This window comes from Phocoena sinus, chromosome 5, assembly GCF_008692025.1.
Source record: "Phocoena sinus isolate mPhoSin1 chromosome 5, mPhoSin1.pri, whole genome shotgun sequence".
NCBI classification, from domain to species: domain Eukaryota; kingdom Metazoa; phylum Chordata; class Mammalia; order Artiodactyla; family Phocoenidae; genus Phocoena; species Phocoena sinus.
Window position 1 is genome coordinate 107,311,284 of NC_045767.1, and position 25,762 is coordinate 107,337,045.

General features: G+C 41.3%; 1 protein-coding gene and 1 non-coding gene across 5 annotated transcripts in view; one reads left to right on the top strand and one right to left on the bottom strand.

Moving 5' to 3' along the window:
* TRIM2 (tripartite motif containing 2) overlaps positions 1-25,762 on the bottom strand; it is a 120,384-nt gene that overhangs the window by 14,488 nt on the left and 80,134 nt on the right. For 3 of the 4 annotated variants that reach the window (XM_032633032.1, XM_032633031.1, XM_032633034.1), the window contains 6 exons: positions 24,220-24,400; positions 22,692-23,415; positions 9,132-9,235; positions 8,722-8,889; positions 1,376-1,544; positions 242-312 (listed from right to left, as the gene is read on the bottom strand). In XM_032633032.1, the coding sequence (XP_032488923.1) occupies positions 242-312; positions 1,376-1,544; positions 8,722-8,889; positions 9,132-9,235; positions 22,692-23,415; positions 24,220-24,400 (1,417 nt within the window). The remainder of the gene's footprint in view (positions 1-241; positions 313-1,375; positions 1,545-8,721; positions 8,890-9,131; positions 9,236-22,691; positions 23,416-24,219; positions 24,401-25,762) is intronic. The other variant, XM_032633033.1, reaches the window with a different exon arrangement.
* LOC116754856 lies at positions 10,023-10,129 on the top strand. The gene has a single exon (XR_004350186.1). It is a non-coding gene; the product is annotated as a U6 spliceosomal RNA (small nuclear RNA).

Consider the following 25,762-nt stretch of genomic DNA (forward strand, 5'->3'; position numbering starts at 1 on the left):
CTCCATTTACACCGGTTTCAAATTAAGGAACTTATTGCCACCATATTTTGTTCACTTTTCTGACTCTCCAAAGTCTGTATGTCCAAATTAAAACCCGCATCTTTAAGGAGAAACAAAAATCTTCTCTTTTTGGCTACCTCCCCTAGGTCCTGTGTGTATATATGAGTGTTATGTTTTCTCCCAGACTGAGTCCTCAATAAAAGCAGTTAAAAGTTAACAACAATTGATGTGTTTATGGTACCTTGACAGAATGATTATGGAAATCTGTAACAATAATCTCATTATTGCTATTTACAGCTGCGAAATGGGGACCTGAAATAAAGATAGGAAAAAATATGTGATGACCATAACAACTAAAATGATTACAACAACACAGTAGTTACGAAACTTCATATATTAACTTAGTTATTTAAGAAAGAACAAAGAATCGTAAACTCAGTCCTTGGAAGGTCATTCAGCCTGACCTCTGGCTCCAGATAACACAAATTCGATAGCATTCTACGCTTGTGACTGTCTACTCTGCCTTCTTCCAGATCAAGCTAAGAGTGCCAGCAGCCCTCATGAAGTGGAATGAGCAGTAAGCATCAGGAATCATTCTCCGCACCACCATCTGAAAGTCCCATCTGCCAGCTTCCCTGATAGTCACATAGGACCCTCAGCTCTCACCGAGGAGAGACATGGTAACTCTTAGCACCAATATGTAACATTTTTTTCAAGTAGAGCAGAAACCCACACTTTGTAATTTGGGGTGACATTCAGAACCTGGCAGAACTGGAGACAAAGCATAAAGAAAGGTTATGCAAATTAACACGAATGGCCAAAAGCATCCTTTCCAAAAGAAAATTAATCAACTGTTTTCAGCCTCTTCTTGCAGATGTAAAAAACGAAGTGATTGCAAAGTGGCACACCAGAAAAAGAAGGAAAAGAGACGGCCCTTCCTGTGCTTAGCAAATATTCTCAACTCCTGCTCTCTTATAATCACCTAGACAGGTGAAAAGTATTCTCATTCAGAAGCTCTTTAAATAAAGCTACAGCTAGGTGGAACCAGGAGGTTCTCCATGGCTCCTCAAACATTTTTATTTAAAAAACATTTTATTAAAGCTTATATTTTATTTAATGTTAATATTCGAAGGTTGGACTTCTGAGTTGTAAACTGCCACCAATAAAAGCCACACACGGGCTGCAGTTGAACTTACTGTGGGCGGAGTCATTGAGCAGCATCTAACCATGCTTTCGCTTAGATTCCATCCCCAGTATCTTTCCCAAAGCCAGCAAAAACACTGGGGAGGAGGCGTCTTCAACATGCTCCAACATCATGCAAATGTGAGCAGAAGAGGCATAAAAAAGGGGGTTTACATATTACCATCGAGTGTACCTGCAAACTGCCTGTCCCCATTTCCTCGGCTACCAAACCTGGTGACTATTTTCCCGTTTGGTTGGAAGATAAACACGCAGCACGCCTTGTTATCCACCACGATGATGTGCCCATTGCGGTCCACAGAAACTCCTTTGGGCCCCATCAGCTTTCCTGATCCGATTTTTGTCTGTTAGAAACAAGTGCAGAAATGAAGTTGAAAGCACTACGGAACATGAAGACAGACACTGGTGTCAGCAAACATTTACTTGACTGTTCAGAGGTGCACAGTGCCACAATGAGCGTCTGTCTTGGAAATCTGTCTTTGTCACATCCATTATCTGTTACCGATATTTATAGGAAATCAGTTTTTTAAGGAATCACTACCACAATTGTTCTAGAATCTCCTTAACTAGGGCCACAGTTCCCTTGTAAAGAGGCAGTGTGGTATAGCAAGAGATCACCGAGTGAGGAGTAGGAAGACCGCCCCACACCTGTCACTTGCTTCGGACACACCTGATACAGCACAAATGGATTTAATTTCCTTAAGATTCAGATTCCTTATATATTAAAAACGTCAAAAAATGACTTCAGTCACTTCCATTGATATTTCTGGAATATGTATTAAGTAAAATAAAGTAGGTAAAGTGTTTAGTGTAGAGCATAGCACATGTTAGGGAAGCAGTCATTAAAGGGAAGCAGTCACTGTCATTATTATATGTCGTAATTAATATAGAAATTGCGAGGCATCTGCCATTGAACTTTACTACAATTAAGTTCCACACGGGTGGGAATCATGTCTGTTTTATCCAGCACTGTGTACTCAGAGCCTAGCACACTTCTTGGTGCCTAACAGGTACTCAACAAATATTTGTTCAATATATTAACTTCCAAAGTCTACAGGGTAATAATGATGATTGGTTCCAGTTTTCACAGTATTTTAAAATGACAAAAAAGCATTAGATTTCTATTAAACAATATGCATTTAAAATCTTACTCATTTTTCTGAATAGACTATAGTATGCATATAAATGTCTGTTTGTTGCAAAATACATGTCTTATACCTTTACTTTTCTACCTCCATCTTCTAGAATATTTATAAAGTAGTACTTTACTCATTCACCCATTTGTTCACTAATTCTACAAACACTGATAGAGCACCCACTACATGGCACCTGGTAGACAAAGATGAGTTAGACACAGCGCCTACCCTCAACAACATCTCAGCTGCACTGTCTACCGTGCCGTTTTTAAAGTGACTGGTGTCAAATGTTCAATTTGGTAGATTTGGGAGAATTCAATAGGCCATCTCAGAAGCCATGTGGAACCACGACCTGATGAGACAGGTCAAGGAAGGAGAAGGACCACCCAAGGCGAGGGAGAGGTGGGCAAGAGGGACTGGGAGATGACAGGGACGGCAAGAACTGCAGTCCTCCCCGGCACCAGGACGGAAAAGGTCAGGGCGAAGCAGATCTCTCTGTGCTTTTATGAAGGACCTTCAGATATATTACTGAACAAAGCAAGGTACAGAACAGTGAGTAGTCTGAGCCCATCTGTATTAAATATGTGTTTGTATGTATACATATTCCTGGAAGAGAAAGTAAGAAACCAAATAGTGTTTATATCTTCCAAAGTGATATTAGTGACGGTAGGAAAAACTCTTATTTTATACTTCTCTGTAGGCTTATTTGAAAAATCTATTTGCATGTGTTACTTTTTAACTTAAAAATTTAAACTTTAAAAAAATTACATTCTCAAAGGTTCTGTTTTAGTCCCCTTATTTTCCCTCTCTCTGTTAACGCTGTCTGATAGGAATGTAACGTAAGCTACATATGTAACTTAAAGTTTGCTAGTAGCCACACCAAAAAACAGAAAAAGAAACAGGGAAAATTCATTTTAGTTATGTATTTATTTAACCCAATATAACGAAAAGGTACCATTTCAATATGTAGTCAATATAAAAATTATTAATGAACGATTTTACATTCTTTTTAGGGGACTAAGTCTTTGAAATCCAGTGTGTATTTTACACTCATGGCACATCTCAATTCAGACCAGCCCCCTTTCAAGAACTCAGTATCCACATGTGGCTTGTGGCTACCATATTGGACAGCACAACTCTACACACTTCTAAAATCTCATTTATGCTATGGCATCAACTTTCACCTCCATGTGTAAGATTCTCAAATCCATATCTTTAGTCATGGCCTATTTTACAGGTTATCACCTCAAACTCAACCAATGTCAAAACAAAAAACCAAAAAAAAGATAAAAAAGAAACCCCAAACTAGCACCTCCTGATTTCCTAATTATTTTTGTGACACCACAGTTAGTCCAGTCGACCAGGATCAAACTTTCAAAGCAAAATTCATCCTTTCTTTCACCAGTTTGAACCTCAGTTTCTTCATCTATAAACTGGCAGCTATGCTATTTACCTCCTGGGTCGTGCAGATTCTGAAGGATAAAGGAGACTGTCAAGCACGATCTCCTTCTCTCCCACCCTATCCAGCTGACATTATACTTGACTCGCAGGATTATCTTCTTTCCCCCAAACAAATGAAGATACGTGCAGAGAGAGTATGGAGAGAGGGACGGGGACCTTTCCACAGTGGAGGTTCAGACTTTGTAGGATCTTGTAAGTTTATAAATGACTGAGATTCAGATTTGATCTCTTTAGAATAAAGAGGTACATTTACTTAGGAAGGAAACACTGGCATTCTTGCAAGGGAATCTGTTGGTTAATTTAATTCTGATTTTGCAATCTAGCCCAAAGATCAGAGACTATAACATAATAGCTTGCAAAAATATATATATATACTTTCATGTCAGAATGGAAGATATGTCCGTAGAGATCAAAAGGAAGAGAGGAAACTCTTGAGTATTAAGAAGAATATTATCACTACCTAATATTATGAACAGTGTTTGTTACTTAGAATGACTCAGCCATATAATACCAAGTGGATGATAACTATGTAGCATAAAAACAGAAAATAAGGGACCAGTGCCATTCTATTATATAATCAGAACTAGTGCGCTTCTAAAAGAAAAAACTTAAATGTTGAACCAAAACCTCTTTTCCTTCCATTTCCTTTCATCACTCCCCGTTTAGCTGCACTAGATTCTACCAAGGGAAATAAGACAATGTGTCCTGACAATGTGTCCGCCATCTTAAACAGAACAATAAGCAAGGATATTTTAGACCCTGGCTTTGGAAAAGTTAAATCAAAGTATTTAACTCAACAAATAGGTCCTTAAATTGAAGAGGGAAGAGATGAGATATTTTAGAATACGTAGTGGCCAGGGGTCTCTGCATCTGTTCTGGGGTCACAAAAGTTTCCTAGATGGAGGGAAGATGGAAAGGAAAAAATTCGAGGCAGAGAGGAATGAAAATCAGGGCTAAGAAATTGGTGAGTAAAAGAAAGAAAAGGAGATAAGAAATTATATCCCTAGAACTACTAGGAATAAATACAGAGAATCCACATTGGTGTTAAAAGTTTGTCTTTCTGAGCACCTGTTTAATTTTACTGAATTCCACCGAAGAAGAAAATAAGTCTCTCTCTGTTTATGGTCATGGCCATCAGACTTGGAGGAAATCCCATTAAACTACAAAAGTGTTTTCACTTGCTATCCTTTTACCCTTTGGGTTTTGATCAGTATCTATTAGAAAAAGGGAATACGATGAAACTACACCATATCCACTCCCCCAAACCTCTAGGGGGCATGAGTGTTCTTTCGTGTTTATTCCAATTGTTACCAACAGTATTCCAACTATCAGAATCCAGTTCTTCCAAGAAGAAAGGCTATTACATTTAGAACACTGAATCACTGAGTGAAAAATACTTAATTTAGGAAACGCTTCTCTCTTAAATATAAAGCCTTTGTTTCAATTTAATATATTAGAGATAAAGTGTTTCAATAAAGTAGATATAAAACTGTTTCAATAACTATTTTAGTGTTAGTTTCTAAATTTGAAAAGACAGGTCATAGTTTTGCTAAGGTATGAAACCAGAACAAATGGGTTGTCTCCAAACTAAAGGGGTATTTTCAAGAGGTCACTAAACATTGTTCATTCTATTGATGTTAAAGCTGTCATATTTGGGTATGTCTTACCACAAATACAATTATGAAAACAGAAAAGAAGAGGAGGAAGTTAGAGATGCAGAAAGGCAAAAGAACTTCTTGTGTATATGGCCATCATAGAGTCATCAAATCTCTAGTGGAACAAAACGAATCAATGACAATTGAAGACTCTTGTGCAATACGGTGGAATTAGAGATGACAGTTTTTATTCTCCTAGATTGAAAACATGCTGCCCCATGCAAAACAGAGGCTCCAACTTGAGGGTGGATAATTACATAAGTAACTTCTTTTAATGAAAATGATGAGGTGACTGTGGTGATCCAATGACTTTAAAAAGGAAAACATAAATTCCTCCAATAAGGGACTAATGAGTGAACTTCGTGTATCTTCTGAATTCCAGAATCGATTATGAAGAGCGTCATCTCTGTAAGTTTGGACAAAGAAGGAGTGACCACCAGCAGGTGGTATGAGGTCATGAAGCCAAAAGCACAGCTGATCAAACAGACGTCATGTTTTGGGCAGGGTCATTAGAGGCACTGGAAAAGAACTCTTCTTCAATGCCTATTTCATACAAGGCACATATACAATCCAGAAATAAAATCTCATGTAACCCTTGCCCAAATCCTGTAAGACAGATTTTTTAAATCCAGATTTGAAATATGAGGCTATTGAGGCTCAAGGAAGTCATACAATTTGCCAAAGGCCAAACAGTTAATAAACCGTAGAGCTGGGATTCCAGTGGTTTGATCTGACTTAAAGCTCATGTTGTCAACAGAAAGAGAAGCCTGGACGGGGGAATGTGGAAGGCAGAGTGAACACGGCCTTCAAAACACCTGTGACAAAGTGTTTCATAATCTTCTTGTGAACAAATGTGGAAAATGGGCTGGATGACAATATTCTTTGATGACACCTCAGAAGAGAGATTTCTGTTGTCATCAAAGGGCTCTCTACTCTTCAGTGACTGACTGGATGAAGAAACAGAGGATGATGCTGGGAGTAACAGCAAGTGCATCATATGATGGGATCCCTCCAAGTGTAGCTCACTCACATTTTCTCCATGAAGCTGGCCCCGGTTTTCTTTTCCCTCCAATTCCTATATCATATACTATAATACTATGGTTCTAGATTGTACCAAACAATTTATGATTGCTTAAAGGCTGACATGAATTGTTTTCTGTTATCTCTTGCATATTTGTCTTTTTTCCTCAAAAGGCTTCTACATTTTTAAAAGGTAGGGACCATGTCTTATTAATTCTGTTTCTCCCATATCATCTATCACAGAAAGTACTGATAGATAGGAACTGAGAAAGTAGAAGGAACTTCATAAATGACAACTTGTAGGCTAATTTGGGAAATATAAATTGCCTCTTAATAACCTTTTCTAAAGGTTGTTGTTTTCATTGAATTGAGGTAAACCTGACAGTATTTAAAAAAAAAAAAACATTATCCATGACATTTTCCACAGAACTAAAGCAAATAATCCAAAACTTTATATGGAACCATAAAAGACCCAGAATTGCCAAAGCAATCCTGAGGAAAAAAACAGAGCAGGATGCATAACTCTCCCAGACTTCAGACAATACTACAAAGCTACAGTAATCAAGACAGTGTGGTATTGGTACAAAAGCAGACATACGGATCAATGGAACAGAATAGAGAGCCCAGAAATAAACCCACACACCTACAGTCAATTAATCTTCAACAAAGGAGGCAAGAGTATAAAATGGGAAAAAGTCTCTTCAGCAAGTGGTGCTGGGAAAGTTGGACAGTCACATGTAAGTCAATGAAGTTAGAACACACCCTCACACCATACACAAAAATAAACTCAAAATGGCTTAAAGACTTTAAGACATGACACCATAAAACTCCTACAAGAGAGCACAGGCAAAACATTCTCTGATATAAATCGTAGCAATGTGTTCTTAGGTCAGTCTCCCAAGGCAATAGAAATAAAAACAGAAATAAACAAATGGGACCTAATCAAACTTACAAGCTGTTTGCAGAGCAAAGGAAACTATAAAAAAAAAAAAAACACACCAAAAAAAACACACAAAAAAACACAAAAAGACAACCTACAGAATGGGAGAAAATATCAATATTTGCAAATGATGTGACTGACAAGGGCTTAATCTCCAAAATATACAAACAACTCATACAACTCAACAACAAAAAAACAAACAACCCAATTGAAAAATGCACAGAAGAACTTAATAGACATTTCTCCAAAGAAGACATACACATGGCCGGTAGGCACATGAAAAGACGCTCAACATCACTAATTATTAGAGAAATGCAAATCAAAACTGCAATGAGGTACCACCTCACACTAGTCAGAACGGCCATCATTAAAAAGTCTACAAATAACAAATGCTGGAGAGGGTGTGGAGAAAAAGGAACCCTCCTGCACTGTTGGTGGGAATGTAAATTGGTGCAGCCACTATGGAAAACAGTATGGAGGTTCCTCAGAAAACTAAAAATAGAACTACCATATGATCCTGCAATCCCACTACTGGGCATATACCCGGACAAAACTATAATTCAAAAAGATACATGCACCCCTATGTTCATAGCAGCACTACTCACAATAGCCAAGATATAGAAACAAACTAAATGTCCATCGACAGATGAATGGATAAAGAAGATGTGGTACATATATACAATAAAATACTACTCATCCATTAAAAAGAACAAAATAATGCCGTCTGCAGCAACATGGAGGTAACTAGAGATTATCATACTAAGTGAAGTAATTCAGAAAGAGAAAGACAAATACCATATGATATCACTTATATATGGAATCTGAAATATGGCACAAATGAACCTATCTATGAAACAGAAACAGACTCACAGACATAGAGAACAGACTTCCGGTTGCCAAGAAGGAGCAGGGGAGGGAGAGGGATGTACTGGGAATTTGGAGTTAGTAGATGCAAACAATTACATTTAGAATGGATAAACAACAAGGTCTTACTGTATAGCACAAGGAACTATATCTAATCCCCTGGGATAAACTGTAATGGAAAAGAATATTTTTTAAAATGCATAAAAGAAAGCAACTGAGCAAACTAATTGTTTTATAAAATGAAGCCACATTTAGGTTATACATGAGTAGATTTATGACAATGTCATTGTGACTCTCACTTCATTAAACTTAGATGTAACAAAGTCAAGATGTCTTTACATATGAAAAACTGAATATTTTATTGGATCTAGATCCAAAGAAAAAGACAATTTCATCTTGTATTTCCTGTCCCTTCTCTCGACTGGCCAGTTGTAGTTAATCTTACCTTAAACTTCCCATCTGATGAGAAGATGCTAACCCATTTATTATCATAATCTGCAATGATTATATCCCCACTGGGATGCACAGCTACTCCCGTGGGCCGCTGCAGCTGCCCGGGAGAGCGTCCTCGTATGCCAAAACGACTTTTGAACTGTCCATCATTGGAAAATATCTGGAAAACAAATTACATTCATTGGAATGTGAACTAGCATAGAAATGGGTGGGAAAGACAGGCAAGAACATCTGTCGTAAGTACTACAGGTCAGAACATGCAAACTCTATTTGAGAAAAAGCTTATATACACATCATAAGCTTCCCTTTCTTTCCTTGCATCCTAAGTCTTAAGTAGGAAACTATGCAGGTCTATCTATTTATCAGTGTAAGTGGTTAAAGGTATACAATTAGGGGCCATACCTGCACGCACTGGTTGTTACTGTCTGCAATTAATATCTTCCCATTTGTAGATGCTGCTACCCCTTGAAGATTTGTAAATTCCCCTTTATTTCTTCCTTTGGTTCCTGAAAATAAACGATAAAAGCACAGAAAATTAAACAATAAAGAGTTAGATTTCTCAGTTTCGGCAAGAGAACATTCAGTCTTCTATAGGTAGCCTGAGAATGCAATGTTTTTTTAAATTACACTTAAAAAAAAAGCGGAACCCCTCCCCTGACTTAATCCATATTCTACTAAACTTCTCTTCCAGACCAATTCTGTAAAGTCTTTGCAAAATCACCTTTCGAGGGGTAAGTACCAATCTTCTCTTATTAAACTATAGCTGTATATTAACATGATTAAAATATATTTAGATTTCACAAAGACACAATTATAAAAACTAATGTTACAATTAAGGACACTTTATAGGAGCGGGCCTTATTTGGGAGCTCTGCCAAAATCCCACCCTCTCACTCAGCAGCTCTTAGACACCTGGATACTTGACTTTCAGCACTTTTAACAAACAGTAAGGTCAGAGTTGTTATAAAACTAGCGGGCTGATTTTCATACACTGGAGTGATTTATTTTCAAAGACTCGGTATCTCATAAGTTGTGTATCTTTCCTGTAAAAGATATCCTGACCATGTTTTCTAGATTAAATAAATAAGAAAGGCAAAAGAAAATTAATTAATCCAAGTCATACTCTCATCCCTCTAGAGTTTCTTATGGAAGAGATGAAGCAGGTGAAAAAATAAAGCTAAGGTGACTACAGTTAACAGATGTTTGTTTTTGTTTCAAATGAAGTGTTTATAACTTATTTTAATAAGACCATGCAAATATTAACAGAAGGAACTTTGCTCAGAAATGAGCAGGGTGCTCGCTTCAGCAGCACATATACTAAAATTGGAACGATACAGAGAAGATTAGCATGGCCCCTGCGCAAGGATGACACGCAAATTCGTGAAGCGTTCCATATTTTTGAGAGAGTCATGGACATATACACACTAACAAACGTAGTAAGGTAGATAGCTAGGGGGAAGCAGCCGCAAGGCACAGGGATATTAGCTCGGTGCTTGGAGGGGTGGGATAGGGAGAGTGGGAGGGAGGGAGACGCAAGAGGGAAGACATATGGGAACATATGTATATGTATAACTGATTCACTTTGTTATAAAGCAGAAACTAACACACCATTGTAAAGCAATTATACCCCAATAAAGATGTTTAAAAAAAAAAAAAAAAAGAAATGACCAGGAAGTGAGCTTCCCTGGTGGCGCAGTGGTTGAGAGTCCGCCTGCCAATGCAGGGGACATGAGTTCATGCCCCGATCCGGGAAGATCCCACATGCCGCAGAGTGGCTGGGCCCGTGAGCCATGGCCACTGAGCCTGCGCGTCCAGAGCCTGTGCTCCTCAACGGGAGAGGCCACAACAGTGAGAGGCCCGCATACCGCAAAAAAAAAAAAAAAGAAAAAGAAATGATCAGGATGGAGGTTTAAATTTTCATAGTTGGAGAGAGAGCACTATGCCTCAGTTTTATCATTTCATTCATATTCAAAATAGCAACTTGATATTTGTTTTTAGACGTCAATGCAGGGCCTCAGGAAAGAGTAGAAAAGACATGCTGCCGATGGCCAATGTCAAGCCCGTGCTTAGCCTGCTTAGGAAACTGGTTTTTGCATTTAGGAAGTAAAACTGCCATATAATTAAACTCAGAACAAAATCAACAACAGAACTGCTGAGTGAACCATCTTATCACCTGGTTCTCACGAAACCCACAGGGTAGTTGCTTTATTGAGATCCTAGACCCTAACAAGATGACTCACCGCCTCTCTATCTCTTCCTAACATGAAACATGAAGATCCTAACATGAGGATCTTCCAGATCCTCAAAAGAATGTCCTCTAGGTTGTAGGACAAATGATTCTACTTTATTTCAGACGTTTCAGCAGAGATGATCTTTGTACCTGATCTGCACAGAATCCCTATAGTATTCAAGTCCATGGGATCAGCTAACACTCTAAAAACGGTGTGTTGGCATCTGTTGGTGGGTGGCAGGGTAAAGGGTGGTTGGCCCCTGAAGGAGGTATGTGCCCACTTTGTATTAGCTTTTGGTCATTCCTTCTGATGTCTGAGTAACACCTGGTTAACAGATACAGCAAAACCGAAGGACCAGGAAAAGAAACAATTCTTCTAAAATACTCAGTTTATAAATACTTTTTAAAAGGTAGTGGGGGCAAGGCCAGGGTCTCTCAAGAATAAAAACTTAACTCATCAGAAACGATAAAGGGCTTCCCTGGTGGCACAGTGGTTAAGAATCCACCTGCCAATGCAGGGGACATGGGTTCGAGCCCTGGTCCAGGAAGATCCCACATGTCGCGGAGTAACTAAGCCCGTGTGTCACAGCTGCTGAGCCTGTGCTCTAGAGCACATGAGCCACAACTACTGAAGCCCGCGCGCCTAGAGCCCGTGCTCAGCAACAAGAGAAGCCACCACAGTGAGAAGCCCACATACCACAACGAAGAGTAGCCCCCACTCGCCACAACTGGAAAAAGCCTGCACGTAGCAACAAAGACCCAATGCAGCCAAAAAAAAGGTTGATAAATAGAAGCATGGAAATTATTAGTGGGATGAATAACTGAGGACCAAATAAAGAAACATAATAAAAAAGAGTCCTACCAGTGAGACTGGAGAAGAATTGACTGTAAAGAAAAACCCAGGCTGCTCTAGATCCTGCTTTTGTAAAACTGGAAGTGCACCCATGGCTCAGAGGACATACAGGCAGGGGAAAGAAATACTGAAAACGGGGGCGGGGAGTAAGAAGCACCTGCACAGAGTACATGAGCATTGGTCTGCTGTCCTTAAACCTGCCTGCTGCCCTCTTCTATTTAAACTTTGGTCCATCCTGCTAAGGACAAAGCCTATTCTATTCAGAGAAGCCTCTGCAGGCAGCAGCAGTTGAGTTTTGAAATGAAAGGAAAAATGGAGACACGTGCTTTAGTAGAAGTTCAGGGGTGCCTTAGCCAAAAAGATTTAATTGTCCTTTGGAAAAAATAGAGGTGATGCTGAAGGAAAATATATGAGCAAAAAATACTAGCACTTTTTCTTCTCTGCAGAAATAAACACACATTTTTTAGTGTCAGTATAAATGGGAAAGAATTGTACTTGGGGGTATAATTTTAAAACTTGGGAAGACATTTAGTTGGACTCTGTATCAGTACCATTTGGACCAAGGAGAAGGAAGATTCTGCCCAGTTTGAAGTGAATGTGAGGATGCTCAGTACCTGCCATGAGAGCAACACATCTACATTGCAGAGGACCACACTGCTGGCAGGAGGTTCTCCAACCCCCTCCAAGCTCCGGGCTGATGCGTTGGCCCCCCCTGTTATTCTTGGTCTCAAGTTAACTAGAGCTTGAGTCTGCTGCCCCACATGTAAATAAAAAATCACAGGGTCGGAGGCACATCTATTAGTCCCAGATTGCTTACATACTTTTGAAAAAGCTGGATGTGCAACAGGCATTGCCATTTAAATTTTATATTTGTTTTAAAAAATCTTTCTCTTTAAGCCACAGGGCTCGGTTTCCAAATAGCTGGGGTTGGCATTTTCATAACAACACTTGATTCTTATGAGCATCTTTTGTCCTGTCAGAGCTATTGATCATCATTTTTCTTTTTTTTTTTTACAAAAAACTCTATTTGTGTTTTTTTAAGTACAGCAGGAACATAGAGTTACTCCTAAGGATGAAAAGAAATCCACCAGCATACTCTTGAGGGACAATTAATGCTGACTATTTTTACTAGCAGTTAAACTAGAAAAATCTTAATGTTGAGTAATGATGCAGAACTACAGCATAGTATCAATACGCTGAAATGCCCGAAGTCCAAGTGTTTGTAAAGTGTCTTGGGACCAAAATAAAAGTGTCTTGCGACCAAAATAAAATAACAGAAATTGCAGAAGATAGAAATAATTTGGGGTCATGCATCCCTCTTCAAAATATTTAGTAAATACTATTTAGTCTATAGAAAATTTCCCCACCCTCCACAAAGTATTCTAAATAATGAAAACTAGTTCTTTCATAACAAATATAAATGTAACATAAAACATATACAGTAGTTATAAAATCTTGTCCTGTCTACTCTGACGTAAAAGATTTCACTTGATGGTTAGATTTTGGCTAGTAAAATGAGTAATGTGAGTTTTAAAAGTAATTATAAACAATTTGACAACAATTCCATAAGATAATTACACTTGTTTTCCCCAGACTTCCCAGATTTTAAACTAGCCTATGAAGCACAGAATGAATTTTCAAACCAACAGCTTCCTATCTGTGCTCCTGCCCTTGCCTCCAGGAAGATGACAGAGGTAAGGTAGTAAGTCCCTGGATTGAAACAGGGGATCAATAACTGTAAATTTCCTCTCACCTCCACTCCAACTTAGTAAGAAAATTAATGCTAAATGAAACTAGATACTTAGAATGGGATAATGCAAGAGGATGAAATTGAGCCAAACATAGGGTCTAACACGGGATCTTTAACCAAGTACGTGTTAATGTATGTTTGCTGAATGAATGGGTCCCTAAATGAATTATTAATGACTGAGTAAATTACAACCCACATTACATCATGGGAAAAGGAAGTGTTCAGTAATATTTACAGCACTTTCATATACATTCTCTTGTGCACTCCCTATAACAACCCCAAGAGTTAGCAGGATAAATATTATCATTCCATTTTATAGATGAGAAATTGAAGCTAGGCATATCACAAAGATAGGGAAGAGACAGAGCAAAGAATAAAACCTGGTTCTCCCGACCCTTTATATATTTTTTAAATACACACATTGCTTCTAATTGGTCCTTAGGATATCAGGTTTCTGAGGTGAGGACAATTACCCTTTGGGTTCACATGGATCATGCTTTCTCCATTAAATCTTTCAGAAAACTCCATTTTAACTGGTTCACTGTCTCCCTCACTAAACTATGAGCTCCCTGGGGGACGAGGCAACATCTGTCCTGTTCTCTGTTGCATCCTACAACACAGCGGAGTGCCTGAAACTCATAACAGTGGCATCATTCTACATTTGAAATCCAAGAGGAGTTTCCAAGGATGAGATTCTCAAGGGGTGGGGACAGGGTTCCTATAATGACCTCAGATGCCAAATTAGCATGCTCTCCCTTCCTTTTAGGGAGGGAAGGTGATGGTTTGCAGAGATGAGGCAGGGAAGAGGGGCATAAAATATCACACCTTCCTGTAAAGCCTCTGAACTCTAAGTGATTTTACACATCCATTTGATATGACAAGAGAGCACACTGATCTAGAGTACAAATGAGCGGTTCATTCAACACATCCCAAGGATTCATTAAGGTATGGTGGATGAATTGCATAATTTGAAACAATTCATCTGTAATTCTTTCACTCCCTCCCACCTCTTCAGGCTTCCCCGTTGTTCAATGATTTTTTTAGTAGCTGACAAAACCAGCTCATGGCTTCTAATCAGCAAACTCTGACAATGCAGGGAAAAATAATCCCCGCGTTTCAAGGAATCAACACATGCTCTAAGCCACTTCCTTACACTCCTTCAGGACTGTTTTGCAATTCAATATTAGAGTAAGACAATAACTCATTCACAGTGGGCATGCATTACGTTTTCAGGTGTGGGAGATGTCATATATCTTAACTTTGGAAAACCACAGTAGTTAAAGGACATTTTAGATGAAGAGGAATCGGTGTGCAATTAAAAAGGCAGGGGCATCAGAGTTACAGGTGGCTTGGGTTCCTTCCTGGGCTCTCCTGAGCCTCCATTCCTTCAAAGCTAAGGATGATTATATGTTGTCCTGGTAATTTGGCTCTTGAGGGGCAGGGGCTGTAGGGCTGGGGGAGGAGTTCTGATTTGTAGCATTTGGTCCGTTTCTATTGTGTAAATACTACCATCACGGCTGATTTCAACGAATTCAGTAAAGATGCAGATACAAAATTAACATACAAAGTTCAGTAGCGTTTCTATACACCAGCAATGAATTTTCTGAAAAAGAAACAAAGATGTTGATCTCCCTGATAATAGCATCAAAAACAGTAAAATACTTAAGAATAAATTTAACCAAGGAGTTTGTGAAAGATCTCTACTCTGAAAACTACAAGATATTAAAAGAAATTGAAAAAGACACAAATAAATGGAAAGGTATTCTGTGTTCATGGACTGGAAGAATTAATATTGTTAAAATGTTAATACTACCAAAAGCCATCTATAGATTCAATGAAATTCCTATCAAGATTCCAATGGCAATCTTTACAGAAGTAGAAATAACAGTCCTAAAATTCATATGGAACCACAAAAGACCCTGAAAAGCCAAAGAAATTCTGAGAAAGAACAAAGCAGGGAGGCATCACACTCCCTGATTTCAAGCTATAATATAAGGCTATAGTAATCAAAACAGTATGGTACTGGCATAAAAACAAACAGACCCATGGAACAGAATCAAGAGCCAAGAAAATTACCCAAATATATACAGTCAACTAATATTTTGACAAGGGAGCCAAGAATACTCAAGAGAGAAAAAACGTCGTGCTAGGATAATAGAATATTCACATAAAAGAATGAAACTGGAGGCTTCTCTGGTGGCACAGTGGTTGAGAGTCCGCCTGCCGATGCAGGGGACACGGGTTCGTGCCCCGGTCCGGGAAGATCCCACATGCCTCGGAGCAGCTAGGCCCGTTAGCCATGGCCGCTGAGCTTGCGCGTCCGGAGCTTGTGCTCCGCAATGGGAGAGGCCATAACAGTGAGAGGCCCATGTACTGCAAAAAAAAAAAGAACGAAACTGGACCCCTGTCTTACACTATTGACAAAAATTAACTTGAAATGGATTAAATATAAGACCTGAAACCAGGTCTAATTTCTTCCTGGAAGAAAAGAGGAATAGAGTTCCCTGACTCAAGCTTTGGTAACGATTTTTTGGATATGACACCTAAAGCACAAGCAAGGAAAGCAAAAATAAAGAAGTGAAACTATACCAAACTAAAACACTTCTGTCAATGAGCAAAAGAAACTATCAATAATGTGAAAAGGACTTCCCTGGTGGCGCAGTGGTTAAGAATCCGCCTGGCAATGCAGGGGACATGGGTTTGATCCCTGGTCCAGGAAGATCCCACATGCCGTGGAGCAACTAAGCCCGTGCACCACAACTACTGAGCCCGTGCACTACAGCCCACGAGCCACAACCACTGAAGCCCACGTGCCCCAGAGCCCACAAGCCACAGCTACTGAAGCCCATGTGCCTAGATCCCGTGCTCCAAACAAGAGAAGCTACCTCAACGAGAAGCCTGCACACCACAACAAAGAGTAGTCCCAGCTCACCGCAACTAGAGAAAGCCCGCGCGCAGCAACAAAGACCCAATGCAGCCAAAAGTAAAATAAAATAAATTTATAAAAATAATGTGAAAAGACAACCTACAGGATGGGCAAAAATATTTGCACACCATATATCTGATAAGGGGTTAATATCTAAAATACATAAAGAACTCATACAATTCAGTAGCAGAAAACTAAATAACCCAATTAAAAAATGGGAAAAGGACCAGAATAGACATTTTTCCAAAGAAGATTCACCAAAGGCCACATGAAAAGATGCTCAACGTCACTAGTCATTAGGGAAATGCAAATTAAAAACACAACAAGATACCACCTCATGCCTGTGAGAATGGCCATCAACAAAAAGACAAGAGATAAAAAATGCTGGCATGGATGTGGACTGTTGGTCCTTGTGCACTGTTGGTGGGATGGTAAATTGGTACAGCCGTTATGGAAAACAGTATAAAGGACCTTTGAAAATTAAAAATAGAGCTACCATATGATCCAGCTGTTCCACTTCTGGGTATTTTTGCATAGGAAACAAAAACCCTAACTCGAAAAGATATATGCACCCACATGTTCACAGAAGCACTATTTACAACAGCCAAGACATGGAAGCAACCTAAGTGTCCATCGATGGATGAATGCATAAAGAAGTTGTGGGCCGTGTGTGTGTGCGTGTATGAACATTATTCAACCATAAAAGGGAGAAAAATCCTACCGTTTGCAACAACATGGGTGGGCCTTGAATGTATTATGCTAAGTGAAATAAGTCGGACAGAAAATGACAAATACTGTATGATCTCACTTATATGTGGAGTCTTAAAAAAAACCAAACTCAGAAAAGAGATCAGACTTGGGGTTCAGAGGCGGAGGGTTGGAGAGGGGCAACTGGAGGTGAAGTAACTTCCCCAACTGCATGGGTAGGAAAGTGGAAGTGCTGGGGCTGGAACCCAAGGCTGTGTAGCCTCCGAGGCCACAGCTTTAACCATTCACTCTTCTACCTCCGCCCCTACATCACTCAAGTCAAACAGCTGGAAGTTCAATTTGGTCCTCAAGTCCTGCGCTCTCCCTCCTAAGCGTGTTATAAATCTGCCACGTCCTCTCTACTCCAGCGCATCACTCTTAGTTCTGGCACTTGTAACAGCTCACATGGACTACTGCAACAGGAAGCCGCTCCCTGCTTCCCGGGGGACACTGTCAGTAGATCCCCTATAATGTCCCCAGCCTCTTTAAAAATCAGTGTCTCAGCAAGTCACTACATTACATTACACTGTTCAGTGCCTCCTCATCACCCACATGGTTCTCAAACCTCAGCGTGCAGAAGCATCGTGGAGCTGGAAGAATGCAGATTCCTGGTCCCTCTCCCAGAGATTCTGATTCTGTAAATGCAGTATGGAATTCAGGAATTCTCATTTTTACCAAGCACCCCAAGGAATTCAAGTGCTTTATGGGCAACACAGGTATACAGAACAAAGTCTCAGCTCCTTTGCAAGGAAACAGAACCTCTTCTCTGCTATCTTACTTCGTTTAACACTCCAGGTAATGGAATCATTTACAGTTCCTCGAAACTACTTAGTTTCTCATCTTCTTTCCCTTCATCTAAACCTCCCTTTTCCTCCTTTCATCTGACAGACTCTTTCTCTTTCAAGGCCAGCTTTGGTTTAGATATCATCTCTAGATCCTTCCTTAACTCCTGCTGCTTGCCAGCCTTATCCCCCACCCCACCCCAGCCTCTGAAGGTACGCATACTGAAGGTACCACATCTGTCACACGCCTGTTCCCTTCCAGACTATGGCCTCCTCTAGGTCAGGGTCAGAATCTCACCCCTCCCTTTATACCAGGACCCAGCCACGTATGAGGCACATAGTAGGAGCTCAAACAGCAAGGGACCATCTAACTACAGGGCTGGATAATCAGGGAGGAAGGTGAAAATGTGAGTCAAAATTACCCCTGGAAATCCTTTATATTGCACAGAAAGTGATGGCTCCCTTTCACAAATACACAAAATTAACACACGTTATTTAGGGTTGTTAAATGAATCCTGATACATGTTTTATGAAAACTATGTAGCTTACGACATGAAATCAGTGCCTCAAGAAGCTCAGTATGTGGGACCAGTTGAGGGAACAGCAGAACCCCAGTTGCCAGCTTATGTGTGTAGTTGGATTTGAATGAATTCTGACTTCAGTACATGCAGAGGGGGAACTGTTCTAACCATGAATGTTCCAGTATCATGGAACAACCACCTAACAACCTGACTGTACAGTACAGACAAGCTTAGAGTCCTAAAACAAGCTATAACTGTAAAAGAAAGTTGAACTCTTCTAATTATTTATATAAACTCTCCCCATATGTAGCCAACAGTATAGATTTTGAAAAGACAGGTTCTTAGAAGGCCAGTACTGTTTGTCTAATACTGCCTAGCACAGTTCTGTGCATGGGAATACATGTGATGATTGCCCTTGAGCTTGGTGCTTTGTTGCCTGGTCTGTGTGTCCTTGGGCTTCAAAACTGAAATCTGACCGTGGTGAGCAGGAAGTTAAATCATGCAGTAAGTCATGACTTGATTCGATTCAAATAGGCAAAGTACTTAGGCAAAGTGCTCTTGTGGGTTGGGGATTATAAATGATTAAAGATGTCATCTTTGACCTCAAGTAATACGTAATATCATCAGGAAATAAGACCTCAGCAGAAATAATAATCCACCACAGTGGATTCTAAAATAGAAGGTGGGACTTGAGGGAAGGATAAAATTGGGGAAAGAATTCATGGATGGAGGTGCCCAGGTATGAAAGCATAGAGGGTGTTCAAGGAGCTGTGGACTCCAACACTCACCTCTCCAGCTCCTCTCCCCAGTGCCCCAGCCACTTTCCACCCCTCCGACCTTTGTTCCCCCTGCATCTTCTCATGGATGTGTCCCCCCTAAAACATTAATCACGTTCACTCCTCTTCCCCTTGCCTTTGTCCTCCACACTGGTCCCTTGCCCAGGATGCCATTTCAACTTGGATAAGTTGTATTGGTCCTTCACGTCTGGTTTAAATTCCTTCTCCTAATCCATGCTATTAGTATTGTGGCCTCTCCCGTTGCGGAGCACAGGCTCCGGACGTGCAGGCTCAGCGGCCATGGCTCACGGGCCTAGCTGCTCCACGGCATGTGGGATCTTCCCGGACCGGGGCACGAACCCGTGTCCCCTGCATCAGCAGGCAGACTCTCAACCTCTGCGCCACCAGGGAAGCCCTGGAGTTAAGATCTTTAAAGGTGATTAACTTAAAATGAGGCCATTAGGGTGAGGTCCTAACCCAATATGACTGGTGTCTTTCTAAGAAGAGGAAGAAACACCAGGGGTGTGCGTGCACAGAGGGACAACCATGAGAGGACAAAGCAGCCAGGAGGCGGCCATCTCCAAGCCAAGAAGAGAGGCCTCCCAAGAAACCAACCTTGCCGCCACCTTGAGCTTGGACTTCCAGCCTCCAGAACTGTGAGAAAATAAATTTCTGTTGCTTAAGTCAGCCAGTCTGTGGTATTTTGTTATGGCAGCACCAGCATTAATAAACCTGGACCTAGTGCTGTATGCCAGGTACTGTTCTAAGCATTTTACAAATGCTTCAACATTTAAACACCTTCCCACCAGTGCCAGTGAATCACTACGGCTGCATTTCTCAATGGGTAGGAGGGGAGAAGAGTGTATCCGCTTCCCTGTAGGGTGGGAGCTGGGCATTCAGAATAAATATAGTTGGGGGAAAAACACCCTAAGAGATATATCTCTTTTCTCAGGTGAGAATCACAGGTGGAAGGGTGATGATTGATAACTATAACAATAGTAAAATGATTGCCACCATTAACTGAGCAGTTACTGTACATAGGCAAGTACCAGCCATATTATAAGAGTTCCTTCTCATTTCACACCCCCCCCCAGCAACCTTAAGAATTAGGTAATATTTCATTCCCTTTATTTTACAGAGGAAGAAACCAGGTTAAGAAGGGGCAAGCCAGTTGTCAGCTGGCAAAGAGAATCAGAATCAGACCCAGATCTGGGCCTTTTTCCACTCTGCACACTGCCTGGGAAGTGGACTGGGGTCCCTTGGCTGGGGGAGGGGAGATTCTAAATGCGAGACAGAATTTGTTCTTAATGCAGATCAATGGGGAGCAGCAAGGTCAATTGTTTTAGAAGAAAAGGCAGCAAGGAACACCTAACAGCCTTAATAGCATGTGCAAAAACAATCATTCTCTTTATTTAGCTCCTCCTACATGCCAGGCATTAAGCTTGGAACTGAGTCCTGAGAAGCTGATATTTTTATCTTTTCTTTTTATGGACATGGAAACTGAAGGCCAGGGAAGCTGAGAGACCTTGGCCAAGGTTGAAATAAGTGGTAGAACCGGAGTGGCAGGCCTGGGAGGCTCCAATCCTGCGCCTGTCCTGGCCCACCCACTCTGCTTTGGCAGGTATCTCAATGGCTTCTGTACCCACACTGCGTAAATAGCCAGTGAATGCACGAGGGCCTCCATGCCCTGAGTGGAGAGTTTCCTTACCATATCATGGTCTTTACCAAGATTCACCCTAAAGAATAATAAATAATATAGAATACTAAATAATAAAGAGAAATGAATAATAATGGAGTAGCTTTTGCCCGAGAATGCTCCAAGGAGCCTTATTTTCCCAAGATGTTCCATGGAAAAAATTCTATGGTCAGACAAGTTTGGAAGTGCTGCCTGTTATCCCTCCACTGCCTTTGAGACTGCCAGTGTGGCAGTAAAAAAACAAACAAAAAACTGTGCACATCAACAGATTCTAAAGGTACTACTACAGTAAAAAAAAAAAAAAAAATCTGATTCCCTCACTTAAGCTAAGCTTTCCCCAATCTTTCTGAACCACAGAATTGTTTTTCTACATGTGTCAGTGAACATACCTCGCAGCCTCTTTTTAGATATACTGCATTGTAGGACTGAAGAAGCAGAAAGAGAAGCAGGCTGGAGCCACTTTTGGATATCGTAGCTAACATGCTGACTTTTTTCTTAAGAATGATCAAATTGTGGGGACTTCCCTGGCGGTCCAGTGGTTAAGACTCCATGCTTCCACTGCAGGGGACATGGGTTCGATCCCTGATCAGGGAACTAAGATCCCACATGCCGTGTGGGACAGCCAAAAAATAAATAAATTTTAAAAAATTATCAAATTGTTGGCTGTTTACGTTTAGTTTGCTTTCTATTGAGAAAATAAACAGCTTCAAAACATCTGACGCAATAAATCTGACAAAGGAAGGGCTATTTGCATCCCCAAATCTCGTGGCTCACCCTAAACCTTCTTGCTTCCGTTCCACCCCAACACCATTCCGTTCTCCAGGTTTCCACCCACCCCTTTCTCTTCGGGGCTGCTCTCCAGCTACAGGCGACTGGACATGACAACTTGCAATGCACCATGTCCCTCACCCCCCCCCCCCCCCCCCCCCCCCCGGTCCTTACAATGAGGAAGCAGTGACAGGAAGGCATCAGACCCTCTGCCCACAGTTATAGCCCACGCTGGCAAATTCCAGAGAGATGAGTGAACTTATGTGGTAGAAGTATCTCTCTGCCTTGGGGTTAGGCAGGAGTACTCTAGACATTCCCACAGGGGGGCGGAGGGGAAGGTTGCCAACAGTTCCTTTAAAATGTCCAGATTATGTACACAGTGCTATATTTAAAATAGCACAGGGAACTCTACTCAGTATTAGGTAACAACCTAAATGGGAAAAGAATTTGAAAAACAATATATACATGTATATGTATAACTTTGCTGTACACTTGAAACTAACACAACATTGTTAATCACCTATGCTCCAATATAAAATAAAAAGTAAAAAAAATCTGCTACCAAAAAAAAGTCCAGATTATGAGTGCTGTGACTTTTCTAATTCTCTTTTTGCTTATTTTCAGTTTCTAATTTTCCATAATGAATGTGCAGCACTTGTGTGTTAAGGAGGAGGAGGTAGAGGGGGGAAGAACGGGAGAGAGGCGGGGGGCGGGGGGGGAGAAGGAACGAGGAGGGGAAAATAAATCATAAAATCTCCGGAGAAGGAGACTGCATGAGCTCACCTAATAAAATACACGCGTATCTCGTCAGCCTTAGTTGTGACCTGCAAAGCTGCAATTTGCAACACTTTCCCAGTCACCCCTTAACCAAAGCAAAGCTCAGAATCCAGGTGCAGCGCCGCCTCCCCCTTACCCACGCGGAAGATCAGATCGTCTTCGATGGGATTCTCTTTTCGTTTCCCGGTGCTGTACATGCTAGCGGGTCTCTTCACAGCCTTCTGCTTCACATGGCCGCTCCCCGGGGACTTTACGCGCCTCTTCACGCCCTCGGTGGTGGGGGACACGTCCGCCGACCGGATCACCTTCAGCTTAAACGGGCTGCCGCGGATGTGCTGGTCGTAGAGCCGCAGGGACAGGGTGAAGTCGCCCTCTTTCTGTACTGTGTACAGGAACTCGTACGTGCCGTTCTTGTTGTCCAGGATCTCCCCGTCCGCCACGCTGCCGTCGGGCGTGCTCAGCTCCGCCGTGATGTAGGCGTTGCCCGTTTTGCACAGCTCGCCGTCTTTGTCCTTGGTTGTTATGGTAACGGACATGGGCTGCCCGATGATGGTCTGCCGCAGCCCCTCGCCCGTGGCCACCGTCTCGGAGGCGACGGCGTTGGTGGTTAAAATCGTCCCGAGGTTGTGGATGGACTTCTTGAGCCCCTCGGTCTCCACGATGAAGTCCAGCTGGTCGTTTTCTCGCGGGTGCAGCGGAAAATCCTGGTCCGCCAGTTCGTTCAGCTTCTCGCTCATCTGCTTCTTCACAAGCAGCACCTCCGTCTCCGTGCCGTGGTTGAGGGCCTGCGCCGTGAAGCTGCTGCAGCTCTTGATACTCTCCTGCCCCTCAAGCAGAGTATCCAGCTGCGACTGGAGGACCTGCGGGGAAACCAAGCCGGGTGAGCTCTTCCCAGGGCGCCCGGGCCCGCACCTGTCCGCGCTCTTGGCCCCCGGCAGGGGGTGTTCGGTTTAACCCAGGGAACCTCGTTCTCACGCTGAATCCTAAATCGCTTACCAGTCCCTTCTCTTTCCCTTCCTCCTCGCCTGTGTCTCCCACACACATATTTATGAGGTCATGTGTCTTGGATAGGCGCAAGCAGAAACGTCACCGACAGCTTGGCAGCCAGATTGCTATGCCTGACATCTGAAATTTTATTCATTATTCAGTATCTTTGTCTAATGCCCAAAGCTTCCCTGTCACCACCGAAAGGAACAGAAACCAGACAAACGAAAACTCCACACCTGAATATCGGAAGCTTTCATCCCTGGTTTTGTGATGGGATGTGCAGAGTTAAACAAAGGCTGAAAGGGTTCACTCTGAAGTTGACTAACAGGTTGGTGTGGGTGAGAGAGCAATTAAGAGACGATTAGACATTATAATTAAGGAAGGAAAACAATCCAGTTTAACCCTAAATCCTGAAAGCATTACTTTATATTCAACTTTGCCTTGTGTCAAGTTATCAAGTGGTACTTAAGGCCACAGAATCATAGTTCTGCTGAAAACAGGAAGGAAGAAATAGCTGGATAAGCCACTAAATAAAAACTACTGTTTACTGAACAACAGTGACACTTAACCCATTTGAGTCCCCTTTACCGCTGGTAGAACACAGTAAGCTAGCGCCAGGGAGGCCCCCCGATAGTGCACCTCTCACAGGATGTCTGTAGGAAGGGGTGGAGTCTTACTTTGTGTTTGAGGCCATAGTTGACTTCCAGCTCCATAAGCAGCACGCTTTTGCGCACATTTAAAGTTTTCTGGAGTTCATCAAAGGTAGAATGGATGTCATCCACAATGCTGGCCTTTTGGTCGGTTAACTGATGGATGATTTCTGAGATGAACTGAAGAGCAGAATCTATTTCTGGGAGCCTGGAAGACAGTTATCAGACGTGGTTATTATAATAAGATCCACATGGAAATAGTAAAAAATAAAAAAAAAAAAACTATCCAAACACTATATTTTGTCAAGAAACATCTTCTGTGCCTTTCATCATCTTTAAAGAGTAATAACTGAAGAACAGAGTGAATAAGACATGACATAATTACTGCCTTTGAGAGAAGAGATTTTGAGGGTCCACGTCTATTTCAATCTACCTCAATCATTTAATTTTAAAAATTGATGGTACAAAGCCTCGAAGCTCTCAGAACCCCATGGCTTTTTCTCACACTCTAAATCAGCTGTTCTCTACAATGGATAAACAACAAGGTCCTACTGTAGAGCACAGAGAACTGTATTCAATATCCTGTGATAAACCACAATGGAAAGGAATTTTTAAAAAAAGAATGTATATATATATATATATATGTATAACTGAATCACTTCGCTGTACAGCAGTAATTAACACAATATTGTAAATTAACTATACTTCAATTAAAAAATAAGAAGAAAAGGAAAAAATAAATCAGGCGTTCTCTAACTTGACATATTGATATTTTGGGCCAGATAATTCTTTGTTGCAGGCGGCTGTCCTGTGAATTGTAGGATGTTTAACAGCATCCTTTCCTCTACCCCTCCCCCCAACACAGCTGTGACACCAGATTGTCTCCAGGCATTGCCAAATGTCCCTTGGGGGGTATCATCGCCCTTGGTTGAGGACCACTGGCCTAAATATATAGCTGTATCTTTTTACCCAATCACATGAAAAACTTATCCAAACTCAGAGTTTCCTGGGAATTTCTTGCAAGTTTCCAAGTTCTTTTAATTAGTATAGAAGAGCCACACTTTTCTCACTTCAACTTTTGGTAAAGGTATTTATTTTCATTTTGCTGTTTATTTCCTCTCTTTGGTCTTTCTCATGCATCACACAGCTACTCTGTTTCTTCATTTCCATGCCAAATAAAGAGCCTGGAAGCAGGGAAGGAGAAGGAAAATTGAGCACTTGCTGCTCAGGACCATTTTGCTGGGCTCAGATAGAGATGAGCCAGTCACAGTCGGCACAGTGGCTTCTAAGTGTGTCAAGAACAGTAGCTAAGAAAGGCTCTTCAGACAGCCTGGTTTCAGGCACAAATTTCAGAGATCTCCTGTGAGTGTGTTTTCCTCGAGTATATTTTGTTCATTTAATCATACTAAGGTACTAAAAGGAAAACCACCACTCATAACAAAAGGGGGTTGGAATTTTACCAAGGGACAGGGGATGACCTCATCACTCACTAGTTTATGACTACAGCCCTATGATCAAAGGACAGTTTATTTAGGTGACATGAATCTTCTATCCCACTGGGACACGAGAC